The sequence below is a fragment of the Perognathus longimembris genome, chromosome 5, assembly GCF_023159225.1.
Source record: "Perognathus longimembris pacificus isolate PPM17 chromosome 5, ASM2315922v1, whole genome shotgun sequence".
Lineage (NCBI taxonomy): Eukaryota > Metazoa > Chordata > Mammalia > Rodentia > Heteromyidae > Perognathus > Perognathus longimembris.
In genome coordinates, this window is record NC_063165.1 from 1,572,947 (window position 1) to 1,599,277 (window position 26,331).

Sequence of the window (26,331 nt, forward strand, 5' to 3'; positions counted from 1 at the left end):
GTCGGGGGAGCAGTCTGGGAAGCTCCCCAGGAGCGGGGCAGCTTCTGATGGACACAGCGAGGGCCACAGAACCCGGCCTGTGTCCTCAGCGCTGCACGGGCCCCGTGCAGACACCAACAGAAGCCCAGCCCGGCACCGCGGGAGCCCCGTTAGGCCAGGAGCAGCCGACCCTCCGCTGCAGAGCAAGAGCCCGGCACAGCCTGCCGGGGACTGCGTGCGGGGGGGAGGAGGGGGCGATGAGGGAGGGGGACCGGGGATGACAAGGCCGCCACCCTGCCGCCACCCCCGGCTTACCCCTGGCAAGGCCCAGTGCTCGGAGCTGGGGCGCTTCACCACCAGAACCTCCAGCATCTTCTTGATGCTCTTCCGGCAGATGGCTCCGTCCTGATTCCTCCTCCACCTGCAGAGGGGCCCGGCTCACACCTGGGCAGGAGAGGCCACGCCCTCCCCGCCCGCAGCCCTGGGAAAGACCGCGGCCCCGCCCAGCGAGAGAACGAGGACCACGCCAGCTTACAGAACGTGACTGAGAGGAAAAGAATTTAGACAGATAGATAGATAGATGATTAGATAGATGATAGATAGATAGATAGATAGATAGATAGATAGATATAATCGATAGATATAGATAATTGATAGATATAGAGATAGTTGACAGATAGTTATGACAGATGGAGATGACTGATAGTTGATAGGTAGATGCTAGATAGATGCTAGATAAATGGATGGTAGATAGAATGAGGGGTGTGGTTAGTATGTGGATACGCATTCATGACTGTGGATTTGGGGTGTGCGTGTGCATGTGTGTGTTTAACAACATCATAGGATATATTCCGAAACACACTAGCAGACAGTGGTGCTATGCATGTCTACTTCTTCCTTGGTTTCAGTATCTATTTCTCTTCAGTGGGGGCCTGGCCAGGCGTTGGTCTCCCCACGCACATTTCTTCTTACAGAGCTCATTTAACAGAGAGGAGGCAAAGGTCCTCGGAAGGATGCACAGGGGACCCGACACCAGTCATCCCCAGGGGGACTTAAAGAGGGGACCCAGGGGCCAGAGGGCAGCCTCCGAGGCAGGCAGGGCGGCCTGGGCTTTAACACGGAGGGGGGCACGCGGACATGGGGGCGTCCACACGCACCCACGGGGAGCACACGGACATCAGGGCATCCACGCGTATCCACCAACACCACCCCCTCCCCTTGTCCCGGCAGGGCCAAGCCCAGAGCTGGCCCCGCGGCACACAGGACCCCCTCCCTCCTGGGGAGCCGGGTCCCCCAGGGCTGACGTCTGGCCGGTGGCACGACTCACCGGGTGACCACGGGGTGCAGCGTGTGGTTGGGTCCAAACCAGCTGAGGCTGCCGCGTCCTCGCAGCCCCGTGCGGCCCATGGGGTTCCTGGGTGGGAAGGGAGGGGTCAGCCCACCGCTAGCCCGCGAGGGCGGGGCGGGGGGACCTGGGTGGCCCCGGAGGGGTGACCTGCGCGTGGGGCTACGTGGCAGAGCCCCCCCCCCCCATGGCCACCAAGGCCAGTGTGGCCAGGCCTCTCCCGGCCTCGTGTGCGGCCCCAGGCTCTGGGCCGCGTCAGGCACAGAGGCTCCAACGCGCGCCACCTGGGTCTCGAGCCAGAGCCGGGGAAGATCAGCTGCGTTCCGGCTGTGGGTGATGGGACTTGAACTCAAGGCCCCGGGCACTGCCCTGAGCTCTTGTGCTCAAGGCTGTGCTCTTCCATGCTGAGCCCCAGCCCCACTTCGAGGTTCCTGGTGGCTCATTGCAGATGAGCGTCTCATGGACTTTCCTGCCCAGAACAGCTTCGAGATGCTCAGACCTCAGCCTCCTGAGCAGCTAGGGTGGCGGGCAAGCCACGGGCACCGGGAGCAAGCGCCTTTTCTTTATACCCTGCTCAGTCTGCGGTGTGTCACTAGAGCCACGCAAGCCAGCCGAGACAACTTAGTCCCCAGCACCCTGGCCAGTCATCTCCCACACCTGCTTCCGCTCAGCCACGTCGGGCCCGGGGCCGGGGCCCGTTACCATTCAGGGTGCCTGTTCCCCTCCCCCACGACCTTCAGCCACCCCCTGCCCGTCCACGGGCCCCACCACCGCAGTCCTGGCCACAGCGTAGCTCGCGCCTCCTGTCCCCTGCTTCTGCCTTGCGCAAGCCCTGGCTGCGGGCACAGTAACCCACTCTGTTCCAGAAGGTTCCCGCCAAACCCACCCCTGACTCTCCCTTCCTTCAAGCCCCTCCCTTCCTCCCGCTGCCCGAGTTCCAGAGTGGCGCCCGGCAGGGCTTCACCGGCTGCCTGACGGCGTGGAGCCGGGCCCCGCACCCGTGTCCAGGGTGAAATCTCCCATGAGCGCACGGAGCGAACGCCCATCCTTCCACGGGAGCCCAGCCCGGTCTCTGCCCCTCCTCCAGGGCTGCGCACCGGCCTCCCGTGACACGCCGCTGTTCCGGCGCCCCAATCCCCGCCCCGGGGCCGCGTGGGGGCCTGCGGGGCAAAGCCCCAGCCGCCCCGGGTACGGCCCGAGCTTGTGCGGCAGGCCCGCCGCGCACTGCGGGCGGAGGGGCCCTGTCCTTTGGCCGGCTGTTCTTCCAGAGAAGTCACCCGCCCTGCCCAGGGGAACCGCTGCCGGGAGCCAGGCCCGAGCCGGGCCGGCGGAGGGCTGGGGGAAGGGCACCGGGCACTCACAGAGGGAGCCCGTCCTGGACCACGTATGCCCCGTGGAAGCTGCGCCGGTCTGTCAGTCCGTCCAGGGCGTTGTAGCGGATCCTGGTCAGTGGTTCCGGGGAGCTGGAGCAGATGAGAGAGCACACTCCTGAGAGCAGACATGCAGGCGGAGAGAGACGCGGGGGCCACGGCTGGGCCTCCACCGGTGACCCCCACAGCGCAGAGCCACTGGAGCCACAGCTGGGCCTCCACCGGTGACCCCCACAGGGCAGAGCCACGGGAGCCACGGCTGGGCCTCCACCGGTGACCCCACAGGGCAGAGCCACGGGAGCCACAGCTGGGCCTCCATGGTGACCCCCACGGGGCAGAACCACGGGAGCCACGGCTGGGCCTCCACCAGTGACCCCCCCACAGGGCAGAGCCACGGGAGCCACGGCTGGGCCTCCACTGGTGGCCCCCACAGCAGTGTCCCAGGGCCCTAGCTCAGAGATGGCCCTGACACAGCCACGTCCCCTCCCCAGAGGAGCCGAGCCCACAGCCCAGGAAGGGCCACAGGTCACCCCCAAAGCCGGTGGACGCAGCCATCTGTGAAGGGCGGGGGGGACACTCACTCTCCCACGGGATCCACGAGGACCACGTCCTTCCTCTCGGCCGTGTGAAAAGGAGGGTCGTAGATCAGAAACTCAGCCTGCGGCAGGACGGGGTCTCCTCAGAGTCTCCCCGGGGGAAGCCGCCCCCTGGGGCAGCTCGCAGACCAGAGCGCACCCCGCCGGGCCCCAGAGCCCCAGCACGCGTGGGCAGCTCTGAGCGGGGCCCCACGCGGGGGCCCCAACATGCACTTCCTGCTGCCCACGGGGGGCAGGGGTGGCTTCACGGGGAGGCACTGGAGCTAGGTGGGCCTCTAGGGGTGAGCAGGACTCCATGCAGTAAAAGTGGGGGAAGGCATAAGCCTAGAAGGTTCCAGGAGGGCCAGGAGAGCGTGAGCAGGGGTGGCCCTCTCCAGTGCCATTATCCACCTCTGTCACTGTGTGTCTCTCGTCCACGCCTGGCACTCAGAGATGAGGGGACAGCTGCTCACGGGGGGTGGGGGGATCTAGGATCAGGGGAGCCTTGGGGGTGACGGCCCCGAACCACGGGCTGCGGGGGAGGGGAGCAGCCACCAGGTCCCTCCACCTGTCCAGCCGCGGGGATCGCGTGACCCGACCTCTGTGTGCCCCCGTGTTCTCATCCGTCCAGCACAGCCGGACACTGGGCACGGCGAGGCCTGGACGAAGGGCAGAAGTCCCGTGTCCCGTCCCCCCCCCCCGCCGCCCCGCCCCCCTGCAGGGACGCGGGGTGGGGCCCGGTGCTCACCTCCCACGGCACCTTCTCGTTGGGCACGGGGAAGCGCGTGACCGGGGAGCTGGGGTACAGGAGGTGCCGGGCGTTCACGTGGTAGCCGTCGCCCGGCTCTTCCGCCTTCTTCTGACGCCCAGGTCCCCGTCCGGCTCATCGCAGGGCTTCTGAGGGGCTGGGGTCGGCCACGTTGGGTCAGGGGTGGTAAAGGGCTGGGCCCGGGCTCCGGCGCATCGAGGGGACGGGATGGGGGGCAGGGGTACAGAGCTGGGGGCCCGGGCCCCTAGCAGGGCCGCCCAATCGCGGGGCTCGCGTGCCCCCGGGGGCCGGCCACCCGCAAGGAAAGCCAGCGGTGCCCGTTGGTGGGCCAGATCTAGGGAGGTGGACTCTGCTTCCTGCGGCCGGGCGGATGGCCCGGGCTGCCCAGCCCCCCTCCCTCCCCCGGGCGGTGGGGCGGCCTGCCCCCCCCCCCGGAGCGCAGCGACCTGGTCCAGCCCCCCACTCACCCAGGGTGGGCGCAGCTGCCGCCGAGCCGAAGCCGGCGTCCTTCAGGGAGGTCACGACCCACTGCAGGGCTCTGGCGGTGCGCGTCACCTGGGAAACGCAGCCCGCAGAAGACGCGGGACCCGTGCTGCACCTGATCGCGCGGGGCCACAGCCCCCGGGGCTCCACGCCCCGTGCCCTACCCCCCCCCACACACACCCTCCCACCCGCACCTCCCCCACCCCACCTGCTCCTCCAGGGCCACCAGCCTCTGCTCCATGGAGCCCGACCTCTTCACACGGTCCATGTCCAGCAGGCCCACCATGGCGTCCACTCTGAAAGAGAACGCGGCTGAGCCGGCTGCAGCCCGACGCGGGGGCCCCGGGCAAGTTCAGTGAACGGCACGCCCGCTTGCAGACGGCCCTGCGGCCCCGTGGGCGGGGCCCTGCCCCCCGCCCGCCCGCCCGCCCGCTTTCAGGGGTCTCTGTCCTCCTCACGGGAAAGCGTTTGTTAACATCCGTTTCTGCTACAGAGTAAACCTGCCTCGTGCCCCGAGGGACGCCGTCGTCCCGGCCCCAGCCAGGCCGGCACGGCGGGTCGGGGGGCCGGGGAGACGCCGCAGGGGCCAGCGCACCGTGCGTGCCACGGCCGCCGCCCGCTCTGGGCTGTGCTCCCGGGCGTCTAGGGGAGGGCCCGGGGCCTGCTCTCCTCCGCTGGCCGCGGGGCGCCCTCCCCCCCTCGGCCGGCTGTGTTTCTAGGAGGCGCAGCTCTGTGGCCGGCACGCGGCCTGAGCGGCCCCTGGCCCTGCCCAGGGCTGCTTTCCTTCCTCCTTCCCCGCAGTGCCCACCGCAAGGCGTATTCTATCGTAGCGAAGCCAGCGGGCAGCCATCGAGGAACGGGAAGGAAATGACCGCCTTGGAGAGCCGGGGTTGGCTGCCCGGCCACGCCACGCCTGACCCCAGGAAAACCAGGCTGGCGGCCCCTGCCCAGCTCTCCCAGACTGCCTTGCGGGGGCGAGGGGTGCCACGGGCGTGGGCCCCGGCGGTGGGGTCACGAAGCCCTGCTCCGCCAGCCGCTCCACCTCCCCTGGGAGAGGCCTGAAGTTGGGCGGGGGCAGGACGGTAGTGATGGTGATGGCCGCCACAGCCCCTTCCACTTCCCGTGGCCAGTTGGCTAGGGTCTGGGCACCAGGGCACCGCAAGTTCCCTCCCGGCGGGTGGGCGTGGGCCTCTGCAGGTGGACCGCACTGCCCGCACTTCCCGCGGGGGGGGGGGGGGGCCTGGCCTGCACTTCCTGCCAGGGGGGAGGGGCTGGCCTGCACTTCCTGCCAGGGGGGAGGGGCTGGCCCGCACTTCCTGCCAGGGGGGAGGGGCTGGCCTGCACTTCCTGCCAGGGGGGAGGGGCTGGCCTGCACTTCCTGCCAGGGGGGAGGGGCTGGCCTGCACTTCCCACCCGGGGTGTGGGGGGGCCCTGGCCCGCACTTCCCGCCCGGGTTTGGGTGGAGGGGGGGGTGCTGGCCCGCACTTCCCGCTGATGTCCTGGATCTTCTGCTCCGGCCTCTGGCGCTGCTGGTGCTGTTGGTTCTGAAGGTAGTTCTCCTTCAGGTAAAGCTCCCAGGACAGCAGGGCCGCCTCCTCGTTCTTCTCCAGCTTGTTCTCTGTGGGGTGGGGCGGGGCGGTGGGGTGAGCCCCCGGTCCCCGCAGGAGGGTCCCCCCACACCCACGTCGGGGCCCCGGGGAGCTGGAGCCCGGCCCCCCGCCCCGGGGGCGCACTGAGCTGCTTGTGCCGCTTGGCAGGGATCTTGAGGACCATCCTCTTGATGAGCAGCTGCAGGTGGTTGAGGAGGATGAGGGGCGGCGGGGCGGGGGGCCGGCCGTGGTACTCCTCAATCAGGTCGTGGCGCTGGAACTTCCAGATCTGGTCCGTGTGCTCCTGGACCTCCTGGAACGTGTAGCTGGCGGGAGACAGGGCGCGGGCGTCAGGCTGTGCGCGGGAGATGCCCCCCGCCCCCCCCCCCCCGCCAGGAGCCTGGAGGACACCAGGGGCCGAGGGGCAATGTGACAGGAAGGAAGGAAGCCGGAAGCACAGCACGGAGGACCAGCCTCCTGCCAGCCGAGGTGACAGAGAGAAAACGCCACGGGGACATGGGGCCTCGAGGCGCGGCGTGGACGGAAGAGCCCCAGCGAGCGCGCCGGCTCCGAGTCCCCGGGAAGGAGAGAGAAAGGGCAGGTGGACATGGCCGCCACGGTGAATGACGCTGTCAGAGGAGCCGCCCTGCCGATTCCCTGCCACCACCCGCGCTCCCCGGGGGGGGGGGCTCCGTGGGAAGGTCCCGGGCTCCCGCCTCCTCCCCACGGCTGTGGGAAGGACGGGGGGCTGTGCGGCCGCCCGGGGGCGGGGGCGGGGCTCACTTGAACATGGCGATGAGGAGGTTGAGCAGCAGGATGTTGGCGAAGAGCAGGTAGAGGCAGAGCAGGAGCACGGTCAGCCACTGCGGGAAGGCGGGCGCCTCCCGCGCCACGTCGCTCTCTGGGCACTTGGGCTTGTAGGGGTCCGTGCCGTTGGGCTGCACTGGTCCAGGTCGAAATTCACGCCTGACGGCACGAGCGGAGTGGGGTGGGGGGATGAGGAAACAACAGAGTCACAGGGGGCCGGGGCCAGGGTGCAGCAGACTCACTCAGGCCCGGCCCTCCTGGCCCCCCGGGCTGTCCGCGCACCCTCCGGGAGCCCCGTGGCCTTCACGGGGGGAGGGGAGCAGTTCTGGGGAGCTCCCTCGGGTGGAAAAGGATTTTCAATGGGAAAGAGGGTGAGCGTCGCATTAAAAGCGAGAGAATGAAATACCTCGGAGTCAACGTAATAAAGAAGGAAGAAGATCATAACGTTTTAACTTAGGAAAAAAAAAAATCCCAGCCAAGAGCTGGCCGGCCACGCCCGCAATCCCAGCCGTTCCAGAGGCTGAGATCTGAGGGCTGCGGCGGGAAAGTGCGAGAGACTCCATCTCCACTAAACTACCCCAAAAAGAGGAGCGTCGGCTCAGGGTGCTCACTGTGAGCCAAAGAAGCTCAGGGACAGCCCCAAACCCCTCCGAGTAAGCCCGGTACCATCAAAAAAATATTTTTTTATGTTTCTGTCTCAAAAACGAGTTTGTTGTTGTTGTTTTCCCAAGTGAAAAAGATAACCCAAGGAATAACAGAAAATAAGAAAATACTGGCAAATCATATTCGGACATCTTAAGATGAAAGACCCTTGTAACTCAAAAATAAATAAATATAATAATACCTGAAGGGGGAAATGGGCAAAAGACGGGGAGAGACCTTTCCCAAAGAAGATATTCAAGAAGGATGCTTGAGGGCTGGGGATATAGCCTAGTGGCAAGAGTGCCTGCCTTGGATACCCGAGGCCCTAGGTTCGATTCCCCAGCACCACATATACAGAAAACGGCCAGAAGCGGCGCTGTGGCTCAAGTGGCAGAGTGCTAGCCTTGAGCGGGAAGAAGCCAGGGACAGTGCTCAGGCCCTGAGTCCAAGCCCCAGGACTGGCCAAAAAAAAAAAAAAAAAAGGATGCTTGACATGAGTTATTCCAGGAGCGCACACTGAGGGTGGGGTAGGCTGGGGGGGGGGGTGGAGCACTTTCCTAGCTCGGGCCAAGGCCTGGGACTGAGTCCCAGGACCCCAGGAGAAGGGCAAAGTAAAACACAATGAGATGCAGCATTTCACCCACCAGGATGGCTATAATTTAAAAGCCAGACAACAGCAAGTGTTTGTAGGATGTGGAACACACAAAAGGGAATTCTCAGATATTGCTAGAGGAGGTTCAAAAAGGACCGTCCCCCCCAGTGTAGAAGCAGCTGGGCAGTTCCCCCCAGAGTCAAACGTGTATCCCCACAAAAACTTACAAATGGCTTGGGCATGGTAAAAATTATTCACAGCAGCTAGAAATGGAAATCATCTAAATGTTCACCACCGCACGAGTAAATAAACCGAACGGGCTCCATCCACACAATGGTGGTTATTTCATAATCCAAAGGAACGAGGCTCCAAGGGACACAGACTCAAGGCGGCCGAACCCCGAAAGCAGGCGGCACACAAGGCCCCGCCTCGCACCCTCCGGTCTGCACAGAGCATCCGGGGAGGCGGACGGGGCTGGGCGGCGGGGTGGGGGGGGCGGGGAGGGGCCTGAGCGGGGGGGGGGGGGGGGCTGAGCAGGGCGGCACCGTGCTGGGAGGGCTCTGGGGCTGACGCCAGCCCTCTAAAATTGGCCCCCGTGTGGGGTGCGCGCTGTGTGACAGGCTGATTAAGTTTCCAGGATGCTGTTTAGACTCAGGCAAGCGCCGACTGCGTAAGCCGCTGCCCGGGGGCGCCGGGGACGTCACTCCTGGCTGTGGTGGCAGCAGGAGGGGGGCACGGCCCGCCCGGCCTCTCCGCCGCCGCCCCCCGCCCCCGCCGGGCCCAGGCCCCCCGGTGCGCGCCGTGCGCCCGGCTCTCCGGAGGCCGCGAGCCGCTCCACCCAGCCGGCCCGTGCGGGCGCCGAGTGGACATCCTGGGGACCCCCCCCTTCTTCCTCCAGCCCTCCTCCCTCCCCCACCCCCGCTCAGCCCCTACCGTCGATGTAGGCTGGGATCTGCCCGAAGATGGTGAGGTAGGAGTGGTAGACGACCCCTCGGAAGATCCAGTCCACGCGGCGCTCGTTGTGGATGAGGATGGCCTGCTTGGCCACCCCGAAGGACACCACCCACACGGCCAGGAGGAAGAGGAAGAAGAAGACGTCCTTCATCTGCGGAGACCACGGCTCGGTCACGGGCCGAGGCTGCGCTGGGTCCGCCCGGTGCCACGGGAAGCCGCTGGGGACCGCGGGAAGCCGGGCTCCCGGGGGACACCCCCGGGCCTCCCCGCGGCCTCGCAGCGTCGGGGCCCGTGTGGGGTGCTCCCCGAGGGGCGGGAGGGGGAGAGGATGCGGGCTGGGCAGAGGCGAGGCCGGGCCGCACAGGCGGGAGGAGAAGCAGGGAGGGACGGGCCGGAAGAGGGGGTACAGGCCCAGGTCCGGGGGCATTCGGGGGGCCCCGTGGCGGGGGGGCGCCCTCGCCGCCTACCATCCTCTTCACGATGATGATCTTGGGCCCCAGCGTCTTGCTGACGGTGAAGATGTGCATGAGCCGCAGGCAGAACATGATGAAGTCCAGGGACAGGATGACGCGGCCCGCGTACAGCGTGGCCGGGACGAGCCTGGCGGCCGGGCGGGGCGGACGCGGGGGTCACGCGGGGCCCCTGGGGCACAGGGCTCTGCAGAGCCGGGTCCCCGAGGGGTCAAAGGGCAGAAGCAGAATCTCCATGGAGCTGGGGGCGTGGACCGAGCGGTTAAGCTCCCGCTGTGTAAGCTAAAGCTCTGGGCTCAGGTCCGACAGCTGACGCAAGAGGGCTGGAGTTGGGACTCAAAGGGGAGAGCACAAGGCCCTGAGTCCACTGAGGGAGGGGGGTGGACAGAGAGAGGAAGAGGGGGAGGGGGGAGGGAGAGGGGAGCAGGAAGGGGAGAGGAGGGAGAGGAGGAGGGGGAGGGGGAGGGGGAGGGGAAGAGGGAGAGGAGCGTTGAGGGCAGGGGAGGGGAGAGGGAGAGGGAGAGGAGAGTTGAGGGCAGGGGAGGGGGAGAGGGAGAGGGAGAGGAGAGTTGAGGGCAGGGGAGGGGGCCCTGGCGCCACGCGGGGGGTGGGGGGCACGCCAGGGACTCACCGGCAGGTCAGCCCGGCTATGAAGAGCACGATGGCGCCCACGTCCAGCTTGTTCCAGAAGTCGCTGAAGTACAAGGACGCCATCTTCATGAGCCCACACTCATCAGGGTCGTAGAAGAGCTACTGAGAGCAAGGTCGGGGGACGCGGGCGTCAGGGTCACTCAGGCTCCCGAGGGACGGGCTCGGGGAGGCCGAGGGGCCCGGCTGCGAGCTCCCGGCAGGCCCTGCTCCTGTCCCAGCCCTCCTTGGGACCCCGGGACCCTTGTCCAGCGAGTGTGTGTGCACGTGTGCATTGTGAGCGCACGCGTGTGTGAACGCAAGCGCATGTCAGCGTGTGCACAAGCGTGGGGGTGCATCGTGCAAGGGTGCACGTGTGTAAAGGTGTGCTCATGTGAACGTATGCACACATACGGTGCGCTATACACTTGTACACTTGTGTATGACCAGGTGTCTGGGTGTTTTGCACATGCGTGTACGACGTACATTATGTACGGGGTGTACACGTGGGAGGGGCATGCACACATGCGAGTGTGGGGTGTTCATATGCACGCGTGTGTGGGCGTGTTGTACACGTGTGTACACACGTGTGCGTGGAGGAGGCCCCCTCCTCTGCCAGCCACCTCCCAAGGAGCTCCGTGCGTACGAGTGGGTGTGTGTGCACGTGTGCGTGTGCGTGTGGAGGCCCCCTCCTCTGCCGGCCCGTTCCCGAGGCCGTGCTGGGAGGAGAGGCGGGAGGTGCCCGCGGGGCCGGCCGCCGGTCGCCCCGCCCTCCCCGGCGCCGGGCCCAGCTCTGGGAAGCCGGGGCCCCTGCCAGCGTGGAGGGGCAGAGCGAGGCGAAGCGGGGTGCTCTGCGGCCCGTGCTGCCGCAGGGAGGCTGAGCCCGGGGACGGGGGAGGAGAGGCCAGCAGCCCCGGAGCCGCAGCCCCGGGGACCCTGCCCCGCACGTCCCCCCCACGCCTCACCCCGTGCACACTGACTGTCTACCTGGGGAGGCCACAGGCTCAGCCAGGAGCTGAGCGGGCCACTGTGGAGACCACCAGGGCCACCCGAGAGAGAGAGGAGCTAGCCAGGGCCACGGAGGAGCCCACGGCGGCCACCCCGCAGCTGACCGGGGCCACCTGCCCGCAGGCTCCCAGTCCCCAGGACACAGCAGCCTGGGTGGCGTTCACCGCAGCCACGAGGCGCTGGCCCCCAGGGGTGCAGCCGGACCTCCGGAGCACTGGAGACCGAGGTCAGCCTCGGGGTGGCCGGCGGCGTCTGGGTGCCCGACCCCCCGTGGGAACCGGCCTCGGGCTCAGGGGGCTTCCCGGTGGCACGGCTGGTGAGCGGCGACCCCTTGCGGGCTGGAGACGCGCGCGCTCCCCGCGGGGAAGGCCTGGCCGCGTGCTCAGCCGCCCGCCCGCGCCTCGGCAAGTCCTACTCTGCAGATGTTTGCGGGGCTGAACCGCGGCCGAACCTCAGGGCTCCCAGTCCGCCGGCCTCGAGTGGCCAGCCCCGCCCTGGCCTTGGGCCCGCCCCGCCTGCCATGCCCTCCACGGTGGGGGCGGAGGCCAGGGAGGGAGGGGGCGGGGCGCGGAGGGCCCGGGACGGGGCCCCACGAGGAGGGGGCAACAACGCCGACGGTCTGACGGTGGTCCCCCAGGAGGAGGTCACCGGGCTAGGCAGGGCGAGGGGCATCGGGGTCCCGGAGGGCCGCGGGGGGCGGGCGGGGCCGGGGCGCACCTGCCGCATCTCCTCGCACACTAGGGAGAAGAGCCAGAGGTAGATGAGGCACTCACACCAGGAGGGTGCGGGCTGGAAGTCCACCATGAGCACGTAGGCGAACAGGCAGAGGAAGGCGAAGTAGGACAGGGTGTTCAGGTGGAAGATGACCACGGGCGCGTTGAAGAAGGCGCGGGCGCGGGCCGGGCCGCCCTCGGCCTGCAGCCTCTTCTCCCTGGGGCACAGCGACGGCGAGGGGGGGGGGGATCGTGACCAGCCGGACGCCCGACATCCACAGACCTCAGCCCCCCGGGGCTCCCACGGACCCTGCGAGGGCGCCCTTCCCGCAGCGAGCGGCCCGGGGCCGGGAGCAGCCCCCGGAGGTGCCGTGGCCCAGGGAAGGCTTGCACAAGCAGCCTCGGTGTGTCCACCGCCTCACACCCAGCCGCGGGGCGGGGGGAGGCAGGAGGGGGGACCAGACAGTCCTACAACACGAGGACCCCACAGCCCACCGCCGCTCCCATCCCGCCTGGCTGTGTCACCTGCAGTGAGCGCGCAGGACAGGGGCTGCACACACAACACCGCATCCACCGCCTGGAAAACCGGGACTGGCCCCGCGACTGAACCCCGCGGGTGCCAAGGGGCCGCAGGCCGGGCCAACCACTGCCCTCCCCGCCCCCCGCCCCGGGCGGCCCACCCAGAGCCAGCTCCGCCCCATCCCAAAGCCAGCTGCTCCGCCCTCCCCGCCCCCAGCTTGCGGGAGTGGAGAGGGGACAGGGCAGGGACACGGGGCACGCGGTCCCCCGGATTCTGCCCCACACATCTGCCATTCTAGGATCCTGGCCTGACTGTGATTCATCCCTGTGAGAGGCCCCGCCCCTGGTGCCCACAGCCCCGCCCCTGGGCTCCCCCAGCCCCGCCCCCACCTCCCCAGCCCCACCCCTGGTGCCCATAGCCCCGCCCCTGGGCTCCCACAGCCCTGCCCCTGGGCCCCACAGCCCCGCCCCCACCTTCCCAGCCCCGCCCCTGGTGCCCACAGCCCCGCCCCTGGGCTCCACAGCCCCACCCCCACCTCCCTCAGCCCTGCCCCTGGGCTCCACAGCCCCGCCCCCACCTCCCTCAGCCCCGCCCCTGGTGCCCATAGCCCCGCCCCCACCTCCCTCAGCCCCCGCCCCTGGTGCCCATAGCCCCGCCCCCACCTCCCTCAGCCCTGCCCCTGGGCCCCACAGCCCCGCCCCCACCTCCCCCAGCCCCGCCCCCACCTCCCCCAGCCCCGCCCCACCTGAAGGAGATGAGGCCCGTGAAGAGCAGCGGGAAGGCCAGCATGCACAGCACCACCCGCCACAGCCCGTTGTCCACACACAGCTGGCCCCACCACACCTTGGTCAGGAAGGCCTGTGGACGGGGAGTCTCAGGACTGCGGGCACCCCACCAGGCCGACCCCACCCTGCATGCACCCCGAGAGAGAGAGACTCCCACGGTCAGTCAGTCACAGTGAGCCGAGTCCCGGGCACGGGGGGCCGGCCAGGGGGCGGGCAGCGGGCTGGGGCTGCCCTCCTGCGGCCCCCTCCTCAGACTGGGGGGCCCGCCCCCCACCAGGGCAGGGCCGCGGTCCCCGGCTGGCGGGGGCCGGCCGTCTTGGCTCCAAGGACGGCCTCCGCCTCCTCCCCCGCGGACCCCCGGGCCTCCCCGGGCGGGTCGGGGGAGGGTTCCCCGCGCGTGGAGTGGGGGGGGGCGCGGGCGGGGCGGCCGGGCCGGCACCTGGATCCCCCCGTGGGACACAAACTTCATGTCCTTGGCCTCCAGGGCGAGCTGCAGGCAGGTGGTCTTCCCCCAGGCCTCCGACACGCGCACCAGCAGCTTCTGCGCCCGCTCCTCGTCCTTCCGGTAGCACTCGGTGAAGACGCCTGGCGGGGAGGAGGACCCGCGGGGGCCGCGGGGGCGCGGTCACCCACCGGGGGGCGCGGGGCGCGGGGCGCGGTCACCCACCGGGGGCGCGGGGCGCGGGGCGCGGGGCAGGACGGGCCGAGACGCCGGGGCCTCCGCGCGCGGGCGGGGCTCACCGATGGCTCTGTGCTCAAACTCCTCGGCCAGCTCCAGCATCTCCTCCGAGCTGTCCGTGTCCTCCTCCTCCTTGGACAGCTCCTTCAGGATCTTGCTGCACGCCAGCGCCGCCGCGATGCAGTCCTGGCTCTGGAACACGCGGGGGCCACCGGCTCACCCCCGCCCCACCCCGGGGTGCGGGGCCTCGGGTGCACTGGGGCACAGATGCCCCCTGGTGGCCCGGGGCACAGACGCACCCACGAGGTCGGTGGCCCAGGAACCGGGGCTGATCATCGTTCAGAGCGCTTTCCTGCCTGCCAGGCACCCGCGGCCCACGCCCCTCATCCCCGCTACTCAGGAGGCTGAGATCTGAGGATCGCGGTTCAAAGCCAGCCCGGGCAGGAAAGTCTGCCAGACTCTGATCCCCAGTGAACCACCAGGAACCTGGAAACGGTGCTGTGCCCCAGAGGTAGAGCGCCTGGGACACCACCGCTCAGGGCCAGCGGCCAGCCATGAGTTCTAACCCAGGACCCACACATAAAAATCCAAGTGCTTTCCGTGCCGAGAGCTAAGCTCTTCGCTCCCTGGCTGCAGACCCCCTGCCCCTTCCACGGCCCAGCGTACCCCCCTTGCCGGGAGCTGCAGGTTCCCGGATGCGTACCCCCCCCCCCCCCGTGTACTCGTAGCCGTGGTCCCGTTACCTGGGCCCAGATGATCCCTGCCAGCTCCCGCCGGTTCTGGACGATGGCCCAGATGAGGAGGTCACGGACGGGGTCCATGGTGAAGGCCACCTGGCCGGCGGGGCGCTTGTAGAGGGACCGGAGGCTCACGCCCTGCACCTGCGGCAGCGATCCCGCCCACTCAGCCCGGCCACACCGCGCCGGGCGACTCCGGGACCCCCCCACGCCCGGCACGGCCCCCCCCGCCCCGGGGCCCGCACGCACGTTGAGCTTGATGTGGGGCACGGGCAGCGAGAGCCGGGGCCGGTCGCCGTGGCGGGGCCGCGGGTACAGGGGCTGCGTGGAGTCGCCCAGGAGCTCGCGCAGCACCTGGGCCACGTGGTGCATGTGGACGCGGGCGGGGCCGGGCGCGCAGGGCCGCTCCGGCTCCTCTGCCAGCACCTTGTGCAGCTTGTAGTGGAACAGGCAGGAGGGCTCCAGGTTGGCGTAGAGGTAGAGCAGGGTGTCCCAGGTGACAAACTCCTTCAGCCGCACCCCGTTCTCCAGGAAGAGCTTCACAAACTCCGGCTTGTTGGAGATGAGGGCGGCCGTCATGGTGGGGTGCAGATCTGAGGGCTGGGGGGAGACCGCGGCGTGGGGCCAGCGCCCGGCCGAACCCCGCGCTCCCACGCCCCGCACGGGTGTCGGTCTCCCCCGGGATCGGGAAGGTCACCCGGGTCTCCCGCGGGACCCGGCGCTGGGACCGGGCGGAGGCCCGCCCTCCCCTCCCTGCCCAGGCATGACTCGGGGGGGGGGGGGCCCGGGGGGCCCTGAGGGCGGGCGCAAGCCCCCTCACCTTCCACTGCCACTCGTCCGTGAAGATCTCGCTGCGGGCAATGTCCACACGGTTCCACGCCACCGCCAGCTTCAGCTGGTGGTCCCAGTTCTCGTGGCCGAAGTGGTCCTGGCTGCGCGAGGCTGGGAGAGGGCGCCGGGGTCAGGGCCTTCCGGCCGGGCCCAGCCCCGTGCCGCCCTCCACAGCCCGGGGCCCGGGGCTTTCTCCCCGCCACACCCTCCACGGTGAAGCACGCGGCGTTCCACCTGATTTCTACCGCCCTCCCCCTCGTCCCGGGCGCCCCCCCCCCCCGTCACTGGTAGGTGAAAAGAACTCACCTTTTAAGAAGACGCAGGCACTTCACGCTCACGTCCTTGCATTGATTCTCCATCTCCCTGCCTCACCCTACCCCACCTCATCCCATCTTGTCCCCCTACTTTGGCAGTACTGGGGTTTGAACCCGGGACCTCACATGTGCAGGACACGTGCTCTACCACGCTGCTGTGCACCCACCTCGTTTCTGCTTTAGTTATCTTTCTGATAGGCTTCATGTTTTTTGTCCAGGTCTTTCCAGACCTCAGTCCTGCCTGTGCCCAGCCGGATTACAGGCGCCCACTGCTTGGCTTGCCTCAATCGCAGCTACTCCGCTTCCACAGCCACCTCCCCCCCCCCCCCACCGAGGTCCTCGGGAGGGGCCTTCGCCCTGGGCCTTCAGCCTCGTCATTCCGGTTGAGCTTCCAGTCTCCTTTTCAGACGATCCATTTCCGGTGCATAGAAATGCAGCTGATTTCGTGTGCTGTGTGTTACCTCGCGACTTTGCCAGATTCATTTATTAGTTCTAACAGTGTATTGCTCAATTTCCACAGATACGAGGGTTTTCCGGCTTTGTTTCTGCTACGGATGTTTTTGTTTGTTTGCAGTGCTGGAGACTGAACTCAGCGCCCAGAACTTGCTAGGCAGGCGCTCTACCTCTTGAGCAGTACCCCCAGCCATTTTTGCTTTAGATATTTTTCAAGTCTTGCATTTCTGCCAGGGCCAACCCAGTCCGTGGTCCTGCAACCTAAGCCTCCTGCGTCATGAGAATTACAGCACGAACCACCACATCTAGCTTATTGGTCGAGATAGGGGCTCGCTATTTTGCCTTGCCTGAGCTGTGTTCCTCCCAGACCTGAGCCTCGGTGCCCTGCTTGGACTCCTCGTTTTTATAGACCCATTCCTTAAATCACTGTAAAAGCGGTACTCGTGTTTCAAAATAGTTACCACTGTAGCTTTTCCAACTGCGCAGGTATTCACCTTTATTTCTTAGATGTCCTTGAATTGCTGAGTACTAGACAATTCATGCCATTTCCCTTCAGTGTCCCCTCCAGAACTCCCTTGTGGGTTCCAGGGGCTTAGGGGAAGAGAGAGACTATTTCATAGTTTGTTTGGCTTTTATGGTGCTGAGGCTAGAACCCTGGTCCCGGGCACGCCAGCCGCGTGTCCACCACAGAGCCAGCCTTGCCCTGGAGCTCTTCTTGCAGCACGGGTCCGGTGGTCACAAGCTCCCTCAGAGCTCGGGTGTCTGGGAGCGTCTGATCTCCCTCCCCTTTGAAGGACGGTTTTATCAGAAACCAGACTCTCCGACGACTGTGCGGGTTGTGTGGGTTTTTTCTGTAGTTGAACATTTTGGCTGTCCTGTCTCTTGAAGAAGCTTCTTTTGAAGATTCTGAATCTTTGGCTTTTGAGTGTTGGCGTTTATCGAACTGCTTGAGTTTCTCTCTCTTTTATTTTCAGAGACCAGGACTTGAACTCAGTACCTAATGCTCTTGCTCCCTGGCTGGTGCTCTACCAGCTGAGCTACACCTACAACCCCTTGGGCTCACCTTCCTGGGAGTTTGTGGCGTTTCTTTGATGGGAGGGTTTGAGGCAGCCACGCCCTGGTGTCTGGGGCGGGGTGGATTCAGACCCCGCAAAGGGAGCCCTCCCCCTGTAAGCTGGCCTCCGCCCTCCCTGGCCTCACCTTTCAGCAAGGCCTGCAGGATGGCCACGTCCACGTCCTGCTGGCCATCCTTGCCTTCGCGGAAGACGGTCAGCAGCTGCCGCCTCCGGACGATGTCCTGAATCTGTAACGACATTTCGCCAGTGAGATCCGAGTGGTGAGCCAGGCCGGCCAGCTCGGGACCCACGGAGCCAAACCCGCCACGAGCGCCGGAGCCCTGACTGCCCTCAGCCCGCCCTCGGCAGCGAAGCCGGCGGGCCGGAACGAGCACCTCACGTCCCGAGGGGCCTGCGGCGTGGAAAACACCGCGCAAGTGGCAGCGGTCTCCCCTCGAGGGTGACTCGGTGACGCCTCCTCTCGGTCCCCGCCCCAACCCACGCCGCTCCAGAGCACCTGCCGCCCGCCCGGTCCACCTGCCGCTCTGTCCCTTCTCCAGCTGCCTGTGTAGCCGCCTATCCGTATCTCTCCATCCACCTGCATGCTTATCCATCTACCCATATACCCATCCACACCCACGCCCGTCCAGCTACCCGACCACGCGTCTGTCCACCCATCCGCTTATCTATTCACAGTTATCCATTCACACATCCACACATCCATCCATCTACCCACCCACACATCTATCCACCCGCCCATCCACCTATCTACTCATTTATCCATTCATAAAGCCATCTGCCCAGTCCCTACCCATCCACGCATCCCATCTATCCAACCACACATCTGTCCATCTGCCCGTCCTCACGTCTGTCCATCTACATGTTCCTGTCTGTCTAGGTAGCTTTCCACACATCTGTGTCTTTATCTGTCCATATAATGTCCCTATCTCAGTCATCCTATCCATCCACTTATAGGTGCATCCATCTATCCATATCTAATTATTTATCAACTCCCCTTCTGTCCATCTGTCCATGTATACATCTGTCTATCCATGAATTTGTCTCCCTGTCTCCCAGCTCATCCGTTCATCTTCCCGCTTGCCATTTGTCTATCTACACAGCTTATTACATTCCTAGGAAACAAAACAAACAAGGACTTTCCCGAGCTCCTTCCCCAAGCCCACAGCCTCCCCCCCCCGTTTCACACACCCCCCCAAATGTGTCCCGCCCCTCACTGTACAGCACAGCGGCCATCGAGCGTGAAGCCCACGGGCCACTGCGGTGCTGGCCGCTCGCGTGGATTTAAGCCGCCACGCGCACTGCCCACTGCTCAGAGTGGGGAACGCCGTTCCTCTCGACTGTGCGAATGCTGGGCCCTGCGCGAGGCCTCCCGGGGACACCCACGCCCGCCAGCACTGTCACCCCGGCCCCCGGGGGACACCCACGCCCGCCAGCACTGTCACCCCGGGGACACCCACGCCCGCCAGCACTGTCACCCCGGGGACACCCACACCCGCCAGCACTGTCACCCCGGGGGACACCCACGCCCGCCAGCACTGTCACCCCCGGGGACACCCACGCCCGCCAGCACTGTCACCCGGGCCCCTGGGGGACACCCACACCCACCAGCACTGTCACCCCGGCCCCCGGGGGACACCCACACCGCCAGCACTGTCACCCCGGCCCCCGGGGACACCCACACCGCCAGCACTGTCACCCCGGCCCCCGGGGGACACCCACACCGCCAGCACTGTCACCCCGGCCCCCGGGGGACACCCACGCCCGCCAGCACTGTCACCCCGGCCCCCGGGGGACACCCACACCGCCAGCACTGTCACCCCGGGGACACCCACGCCCGCCAGCACTGTCACCCCGGGGACACCCACGCCCGCCAGCACTGTCACCCCGGGGGACACCCACCGCATGGGCCGGGGCCCGAGGCGATGTCCGAGGAGGGAACGGGCGGGGAACGTGGGGCGGAATCGCGGCGAGACAGCCCTGCGCGGGCCGCGGGAGGCCGGGACAAAGCGCTCACGACTTTGAGGGCATGAAGCGGATTTTTTTACAGCACTTTTGGAGAATGCAAGATGAGATCCAGTTCTCCGAATGGACTGAATAATTTATCACCTCACTGAGAACAGCTCGGGGGGCCTGCCTGGCAGCCCAGCAGCCTGGGGGGGTGGGGAACTGGGGGGGGCTGAGAGCCTCACAAGCCTGCGTGCGGGGCTGTTTCCCCGAAGAGCACCCAGGCCACACCGGGCCCCACGAGGCCACCCTGCCCCCTCCACTGCCCAGCCGGAGCCCGCGTCCCGGGGGGCAGGCCCTCTCCACGCCCTGGGCGGCGAGTCGGAGCCCGCGTCCCGGGGGGCAGGCCCTCTCCACGCCCTGGGCGGCGAGTCGGAGCCCGCGTCCCGGGGGGCAGGCCCTCTCCGGGCCCTGGGCGGCGAGTCGGAGCCGGTGTGCCGGCTGTGGCCGCCCGCGGGGCCGAGCTCTGTCCCTGTGTGCCCCGCAGGGCACACGCTGCACTCAAAGCTTGCGGGGGGCGGGGGGGGGGAGCTTTTACAATCCCATCGGCTCCTCGGGGAGCGGCAGTAAAAAGTGTGCACACTCCCTACTTGCCCACAACTTCTTGTGGGGGAACTGAGGTCAGAGAGGCCCCTGTCCTCCTCCTCCCCTCTCCCCACCCCCCCACCCCCCGCCCCAGAGTCCTCCCCGAGGGAAACAGGACGGGCGCCTCCCAGCCCCCCAGCCCCAGACTCTGGGATTCACGGCTGGGCCAGGGACCCTGCAGAGCTCAGCTTCCGGAGCTGCCCAGGCTGTTCCTGCTCCAGTGCGGGGGGGGGGGGGGGGCGGGGGGAGGGGGGGCCAGGCCGCACCCCGCCCCGGCCCCGCCCCGGCCCCCAGCCCCTGCACGAGGTCCCAGGCTGCTGGCGCGCGGCGTGCTGTCACGCCATCTCCCTTCCCCAGCAAGCCCGGGGCGTCCTGTCCGTCCCCGGCTCTTCAGCTGGCCACGCCGGGCTCACCGGGGTCCCCGCCTCGGGCCCCACAGTGTCTCGGGAAGCCCCCCAGGCCTCCCCTGCGGTCCCGCCCGGCCGGCCGCCCGTCCCTCTCACCTTTTTGGTCCACTCGACGATGCTGCTCTCGGTGAAGGTCTCGAACATCTCCTGGAAGAACTCGCTGAGCTTCTGCTGGATCAGCGAGATGGTGATCTCGGAGACGGGCAGGTTGGCCACCTGGGCGATGACATCGGCCACGCGGCCCGAGCCCTCCACCACCACGCAGGGCGTGCCGTTAGTGATGGCGTTGTAGATGGTCTGCGGGCCGGGGCCGCGTGAGCGGGAAGCACGCCCCCACGGGGCGCCCCAGCCGCCGCCGCGATGGCGCGGGAACCCACCGGAAGCCGTGGCCCACGGGGCCCGGCGGCCCGGCTTTGCTCGACCACACCGGAGCCCATGGAGCCGCCCCCGCCCCAGAGCAGGGCCCCCCACCCCCCGCCGCACCCAGCGGCCCCCACTCACGTGCAGCGTGCCGGGGCCGCCCTCCAGCACCACGCACACGATGGGGATCTTGATGGCCACGCCTGGGCAGAGCACAGGGCCACGCGGGGGGCCGTGAGCGGCCGCCCCGCCCCCCCCGCCCGCTCCGCCCGCCCCGTCCACCTGGCAGACGCCGTGCTCATCTGACAACCCGCGTCTCAGCTGCCCACCCGCGACTCACCCCGCTCCCCGGCACTTCCAGGAGAGCGGGGGGGGGGGGGGGAGGAGGGGACGGCCACAGGAGAGGGAGGGAGGGCTGCGATGACCAGAGCTACACCCAGAGCTACACCCCAGCTCCCGTCTTCTCCGCCCGGCACATCACCGTGTCTGGCCGGGTTTTCTCTGCAAACCTTCCCACGGAGCTTCAAAGCCTAGGCCCACCTCAGCCCGCAGGGGCTGACCCACGCCGCGTGGGCAAGGGCGGCCGGAGCCCAGGGGCGTGGACTCAGGGCCCGGGCGCCCTCCCCGAGCTCTGTTTGCTCAAGGCTGGCGCTCCAGCACTTGAGCCACAGCGCCACTTGCTGCTTTCTGCCGGTGGATTAAAGGCAAGAGTCTCACAGACTTTCCCGCCCAGGCTGGCTGTGAACTTCGGTCCCCGGGTCTCGGCCTCCGAGGAGCGAGGATGACAGGCGCGCGCGCTCCCATCACCCGGCCTTGCTTGGTTTGGGTGACATATTTTTGCCCCTGGTGCAGAAACCACGTTCCTCCCATCTCCATGTTTCAGCTGGCTGGGGTGACAGGTGCAGCCACGCCACCCAGCCAGCCCTGAGCCCCCACAGCCGACCAGCCGCATTTCTAAGCCCGCGGCTGTGTTTCTACCGTGCCTAAAGCACCTGTGGGGCATGCGGGACACAGCCTGCCGAGCTGGGTGCCAACTGACCGGCCAGCCCGCCGAGCTGGGTGCCGACTGACCGGCCAGCCCGCTGAGCTGGGCGCTGACTGACCGGCCAGCCCACCGAGCTGGGTGCCGACTGACCGGCCAGCCCGCTGAGCTGGGGCCGAGCTGGACGCCGACTGACCAGCCAGCCCGCCGAGCTGGGTGCCGACGGACCGGCCAGCACGCTGAGCTGGGGCCGAGCTGGGTGCTGACTGACCACCCAGCCCGCCGAGCTGGGCACTGACTGACCGGCCGCACACACACCCCACCCCCCCACCCCACCCCACCCCTGTGCTCAGAGCATGCTCCCCTCACCTCCTCTCTCTTTCGTCTGCTCCGATATGAACTTCTCCAGCTTGGTCCTGAGGGGAATCTCCACCCCGTACTGGCCGTGGGTCCCGTCGTCCACGAGGATGAAGTGCGAGTGGTTGCTGTCCAGGCAGGTCAGGTTCCCCTGGCCCTCCTCGTCCAGCAGGTACTCGGCGGGAAAGCCGCCCTGTGGACGGCCAGGGGGCGGTCAGGAGGACGGGGGGCGCTCCGTGCCTCCCTGCCCGGAACGGAACAGCTCCCCAAAGACGGCTGCTTCCGATCCAGACCAGCAAACGGGACTGCATTTGGAGGAAGGGTCCTTGCCGGTATGATAAAGGACATGAGCGTGACAAAATTAACCTAAATTATCTGAACAGGTCCAAACTGCCATCTCCTGAGATGGGGCAGCGGGACGGACACACGCACAGCAGAGAAAAAGGTGGCGAGGCAACCGCAGACAAAGGCGGAAGGGAGACGGCCGGAAGCACCCCGGAGCCGGAAAGTGCAGGAAGCAGACCCCGAAGAGCCTCTGGAGGGGGGAGGCCTGGCCACAACCCAGTGATGCTGATTTCGTAACCCTGCCCCCCAGACATGTGATTCTAGAAACCTCTGTTGCTTTAGGGTCTGGAAAAAATCTCGCAGCAAGAGGAACTAATACGGAGCTTGGTGTCGGGAAGCCATCGTAAATACCGGCAATGGGGGGGAGGGGGGGGAGGGAGGAGGAAGTGGAGAGGGCCGTGGGGAGGGAGAGGCGTCCCCGGGGGGACGGGCACCGCCACACCAGGGCGGCTTAGCTGAACCACATGCGTGGCGGGTGGCGGTGTGCTGGGATCTCTAGCCGAGGTCACCCCCATGCTTCCGACTGCGCCTCACGAAAGGCAAATGGCAGGGGGCTGGGTGCGCTCAGAACCCCATGGGGTGACCTGCGAAGGGGCGGCCTCACCACCAGGAGGACACCGGGGGGGGGGGCACCTCCTCAGGATCACAACCTGGGGAGCTTCCTGTGGGACGGGAGCTCCACGTGGGACTGCGCCCCCCCAGAGCCTCTTCTGTATGCAAACACCTACGCCTAAAGATGCCCGCCGCTGCCCACCAATGCCCACCGCTGCCCACCAATGCCTACCAATGTCCACCGCTGCCGCCAATGCCCACCAATGCCCACCAATGCCCACCGCTGCCCACCAATGCCCACCGCTGCCCACCAATGCCCACCAATGCCCACCGCTGCCCACCAATGCCCACCAATGCCCCACTGCTGCCTGCCAATGCCCACCGCTACCCGCCGCTGTTCACCAATGCCCGCCAATGCCCACCAATGCCCACCAATGCCCACCAATGCCCACCAATGCCCACCAATGCCCACCAATGCCCGCCAATGCCCACCAATGCCTGCCAATGCCCACCGCTGCCCACCGCTGCCCACCAATGCCCACCGCTGCCCGCCAATGCCCACCAATGCCCGCCAATGCCCACCAATGCCCGCCAATGCCCACCAATGCCCGCCAATGCCCACCAATGCCCACCAATGCCCGCCAATGCCCACCGCTGCCCACCAATGCCCACCAATGCCCACCAATGCCCACCAATGCCCCGCCAATGCCCACCAATGCCCACCAATGCCCACCAATGCCCACCAATGCCCACCGCTGCCCACCAATGCCCACCGCTGCCCACCAATGCCCACCAATGCCCACCAATGCCCGCCAATGCCCACCAATGCCCACCAATGCCCACCAATGCCCACCGCCGCCCTTGAGAAGCAGCTCTGCGCTCCTTCCTCAGGCGCAGGAACGAGAAGGACTTTTTGCCTCCGTCACAATCCGGTCTCCAGGTCTCACCGGGCCTCACTCAGTGAGATTTTGGACTCGGCAGCCATTTCAATAGAAATAGGAACTTTTGGGCGGCGGGGGGCTGAACACACGTGCGTGCGAGGTGGGCGTGCGCGTCTAGCCCCACGGGCACACAGCGGCCCCGTGGGGCACCGAGCCCCGTGCCTGGACGGCGCGCACGCCGCGGCTGGAAGCAGCGCCTGGCGGCGGAGCGGCTGAGGCCCGGCCGAGGGGAGACGGCTCCCACGCCCCGGCGGCTCCGGGGGCCCCCGCGCAGCCCCCCCTCCCCCTCCCTCCCCTCCCCGGCGCCCGCCCCCCCCCCAGGCGCAGACACTCACCGTGGGGTGGACCAGCCCCTCCCGGTTGTGGATGGTGCCCCACGTGGCCACGCCGATGGTGGTGACCCCGCCCTCCTTGTAGCTGCTGCTCAGGCTGAAGTCCCGCACGGCCTCGCCCACCTGCTTCATCACGCCCGCGTGGGAGCCCCCCGTGATGATCCAGGCCCCTGGGGAAGGAGGCGCGCGTGGCCGTCCCCGACGGCGGGCACCCGGAGCCCCTCTGTGCCCAGCGCCGGGGCCTCCGGACTCGGGGCGTCCCAAACCGTCTGCGGAGTGAGTCTCTAAAGCGGGACGGGCTGTTCTGCAGCCGGGACCCAGGGCAGAGGTGTGGAGGGGGGCGGGGGGGCCTCCCCATCTTCCGCTCCCTCCCACGGCTCCTCCGTGCCCGGGCCCGCAGCCGTGTCTCTCCGTCCTTCCGTTCCCAGACCCGGACCGTTCCCCGCTTCCTCGGCCCCGCTGTCTACAGAGCCCTGCTGACCCCTGCACAGCTTGCGATGACCCCGCGGGGTCACCTCCCCGCAGGCCCCGCTCCACAGGGACCCCGAGCTCGCACCGGCGGAGCCTCCGGGCTCGGCGCCCACCGCGGGGAGCCCGCCCTGAGCTGAAGCCTGGCTGCTCCACCCGGCCGCTTCCTCCACACCTCAGAAGCCTGTGCCAGAGACTCGCCATTCAGGAAAGGGAAAGGAACTCTAAAGCGGGAGCCGGGCACCGGGGCCGGGGACCGGGGGCCCGGGAGAGAAGAGGAGGGGACCCCATCTCCAGAGGAGGAGAGGCCATGGCCGGTGACGGCGGGGGGAGGGTGGGCGGGGGGGAGGGTGGGCGGGCTCAACAGAGACCACGCGGCCAGGCGGGAAAAGGGCTGCAGGTTGGGAGGGGAAGGGCAAGCTGGGGGACCCCAGGCCCACGTGACCTCCGGAGCGGCCCCCCTCCGCCTAACGCAGAGCTCAAGGCCACCCCACGGGCCCCCGGGGGACCTGGGGGGGTGGGCGTCTGTGACCCAGCTCCCCACAAAGCCGTGAGGCTCGGCTGTCACCTGGCGTAGGCGCCTGCTTGGCTTTCTCACTGCAGGGTGACCTCGGGAAGTGGCGTGACCCCGGGGGCAGGCCCTGAACGACCCTCCCTCCGTGACTGGCCGGGAATCGACCCCCCACACTGGCTGGCAGCCCCGTGGGCTCCCCTCGCCAAGCCAAGATGGGCACTGCCGGAGGCCCTGGGTGCGTCACAGCCGGAGCCAGCCCCGCGCATGGCGAGAAGAGGCAGCCGGGCGGGGGCGGGGGGGGGGAACGGCAGGTACCGAAGGACCGAGAGAGCTGGCCAGGCTTTTCCAGCCCCAGGGCCCTGACGCGGGCCCCGCCCGTTCAGCCCCCCCCACGCCCGTCCCCTGCAGACAGGGCCGGGCGGCCGCCCGTGAGCCGGGCGCCTACCTGTGGTCTGGGCCACCTTGACCAGGCCTCGGCGGAAGATGTTCTTCAGCCTGAGCTTCATGTTGAAGTTCTTGGCCCCTCCCGTCACCGAGATGAGGAGGTTGGGGTCGTCCAGGCCCCAGTGCTGGGTCATGAGGTGGTAGATCAGGCTGGAGGGCGTGTCCTGGGACACCCGGACGTACTGCGGGGAGACGGAAGGCCACGAGGGGTGCCGGCAGCATCCACACCCGGCAGGGAGCGCGCCGCGATGCCCCCCCGCCCCCCCCATCCCCCCCGCCCGGCACCCTGGGCTCAGATCCATCGGGAAACATGGTCAGGGCTCTCCGTCGTGGCGCAGACAACAAGAAGAAGGGGAAGGAGAGCCCCGAAGGGATCCTCTCTCCCGCACAGAGCCAGGCTGGCCCAGCTCCTCCTCTTTCTTTTGTTGGTCAGTCCTGGGGCTTGAACTCCGGGCGCGGGCCCTGTCCCTGAGCCCTTCAGCTCAAGGTTAGCGCGCCACCGCTTGGAGCCACAACAGCCCTCTGGTTTTTCTGGTGGTTCATTGGAGACGAGAGTCTCACGGGCTTGCCTGCCCGGGCTGGCTTTGAACCACGATCCTCAGACCTCAGCCTCCTGAGTAGCTGGGATGACGGGCGTGGGCCCCCGGCGCCCGGCTTCCCGGCGGCTCTTTCCCTGTCCTCTGGGCACACCCATGCCCTGATGTGGCTCCTCACTGCCCGGC

General features: G+C 67.7%; 1 protein-coding gene and 1 non-coding gene across 2 annotated transcripts in view; both read right to left on the reverse strand.

The window, feature by feature from the left end:
• Trpm2 (transient receptor potential cation channel subfamily M member 2) overlaps window positions 1-26,331 on the reverse strand; it is a 50,874-nt gene that overhangs the window by 19,678 nt on the left and 4,865 nt on the right. Inside the window, 28 exon segments of the mRNA XM_048346438.1 lie at window positions 295-400; window positions 1,307-1,393; window positions 2,686-2,787; window positions 3,276-3,352; window positions 4,018-4,130; window positions 4,133-4,174; window positions 4,506-4,593; window positions 4,730-4,817; window positions 6,007-6,139; window positions 6,255-6,436; window positions 6,894-7,050; window positions 7,053-7,076; window positions 9,085-9,256; window positions 9,573-9,705; window positions 10,207-10,325; window positions 11,928-12,141; window positions 13,189-13,301; window positions 13,668-13,813; window positions 13,970-14,099; window positions 14,651-14,788; window positions 14,894-15,244; window positions 15,465-15,586; window positions 17,443-17,545; window positions 20,411-20,611; window positions 20,816-20,877; window positions 22,026-22,206; window positions 24,187-24,353; window positions 25,611-25,791. Coding sequence (XP_048202395.1) covers window positions 295-400; window positions 1,307-1,393; window positions 2,686-2,787; window positions 3,276-3,352; window positions 4,018-4,130; window positions 4,133-4,174; window positions 4,506-4,593; window positions 4,730-4,817; window positions 6,007-6,139; window positions 6,255-6,436; window positions 6,894-7,050; window positions 7,053-7,076; window positions 9,085-9,256; window positions 9,573-9,705; window positions 10,207-10,325; window positions 11,928-12,141; window positions 13,189-13,301; window positions 13,668-13,813; window positions 13,970-14,099; window positions 14,651-14,788; window positions 14,894-15,244; window positions 15,465-15,586; window positions 17,443-17,545; window positions 20,411-20,611; window positions 20,816-20,877; window positions 22,026-22,206; window positions 24,187-24,353; window positions 25,611-25,791 — 3,732 coding nt within the window.
• LOC125352093 lies at window positions 272-341 on the reverse strand. Its single transcript, XR_007211099.1, has one exon. It is a non-coding gene; the product is annotated as a Z6 small nucleolar RNA (small nucleolar RNA).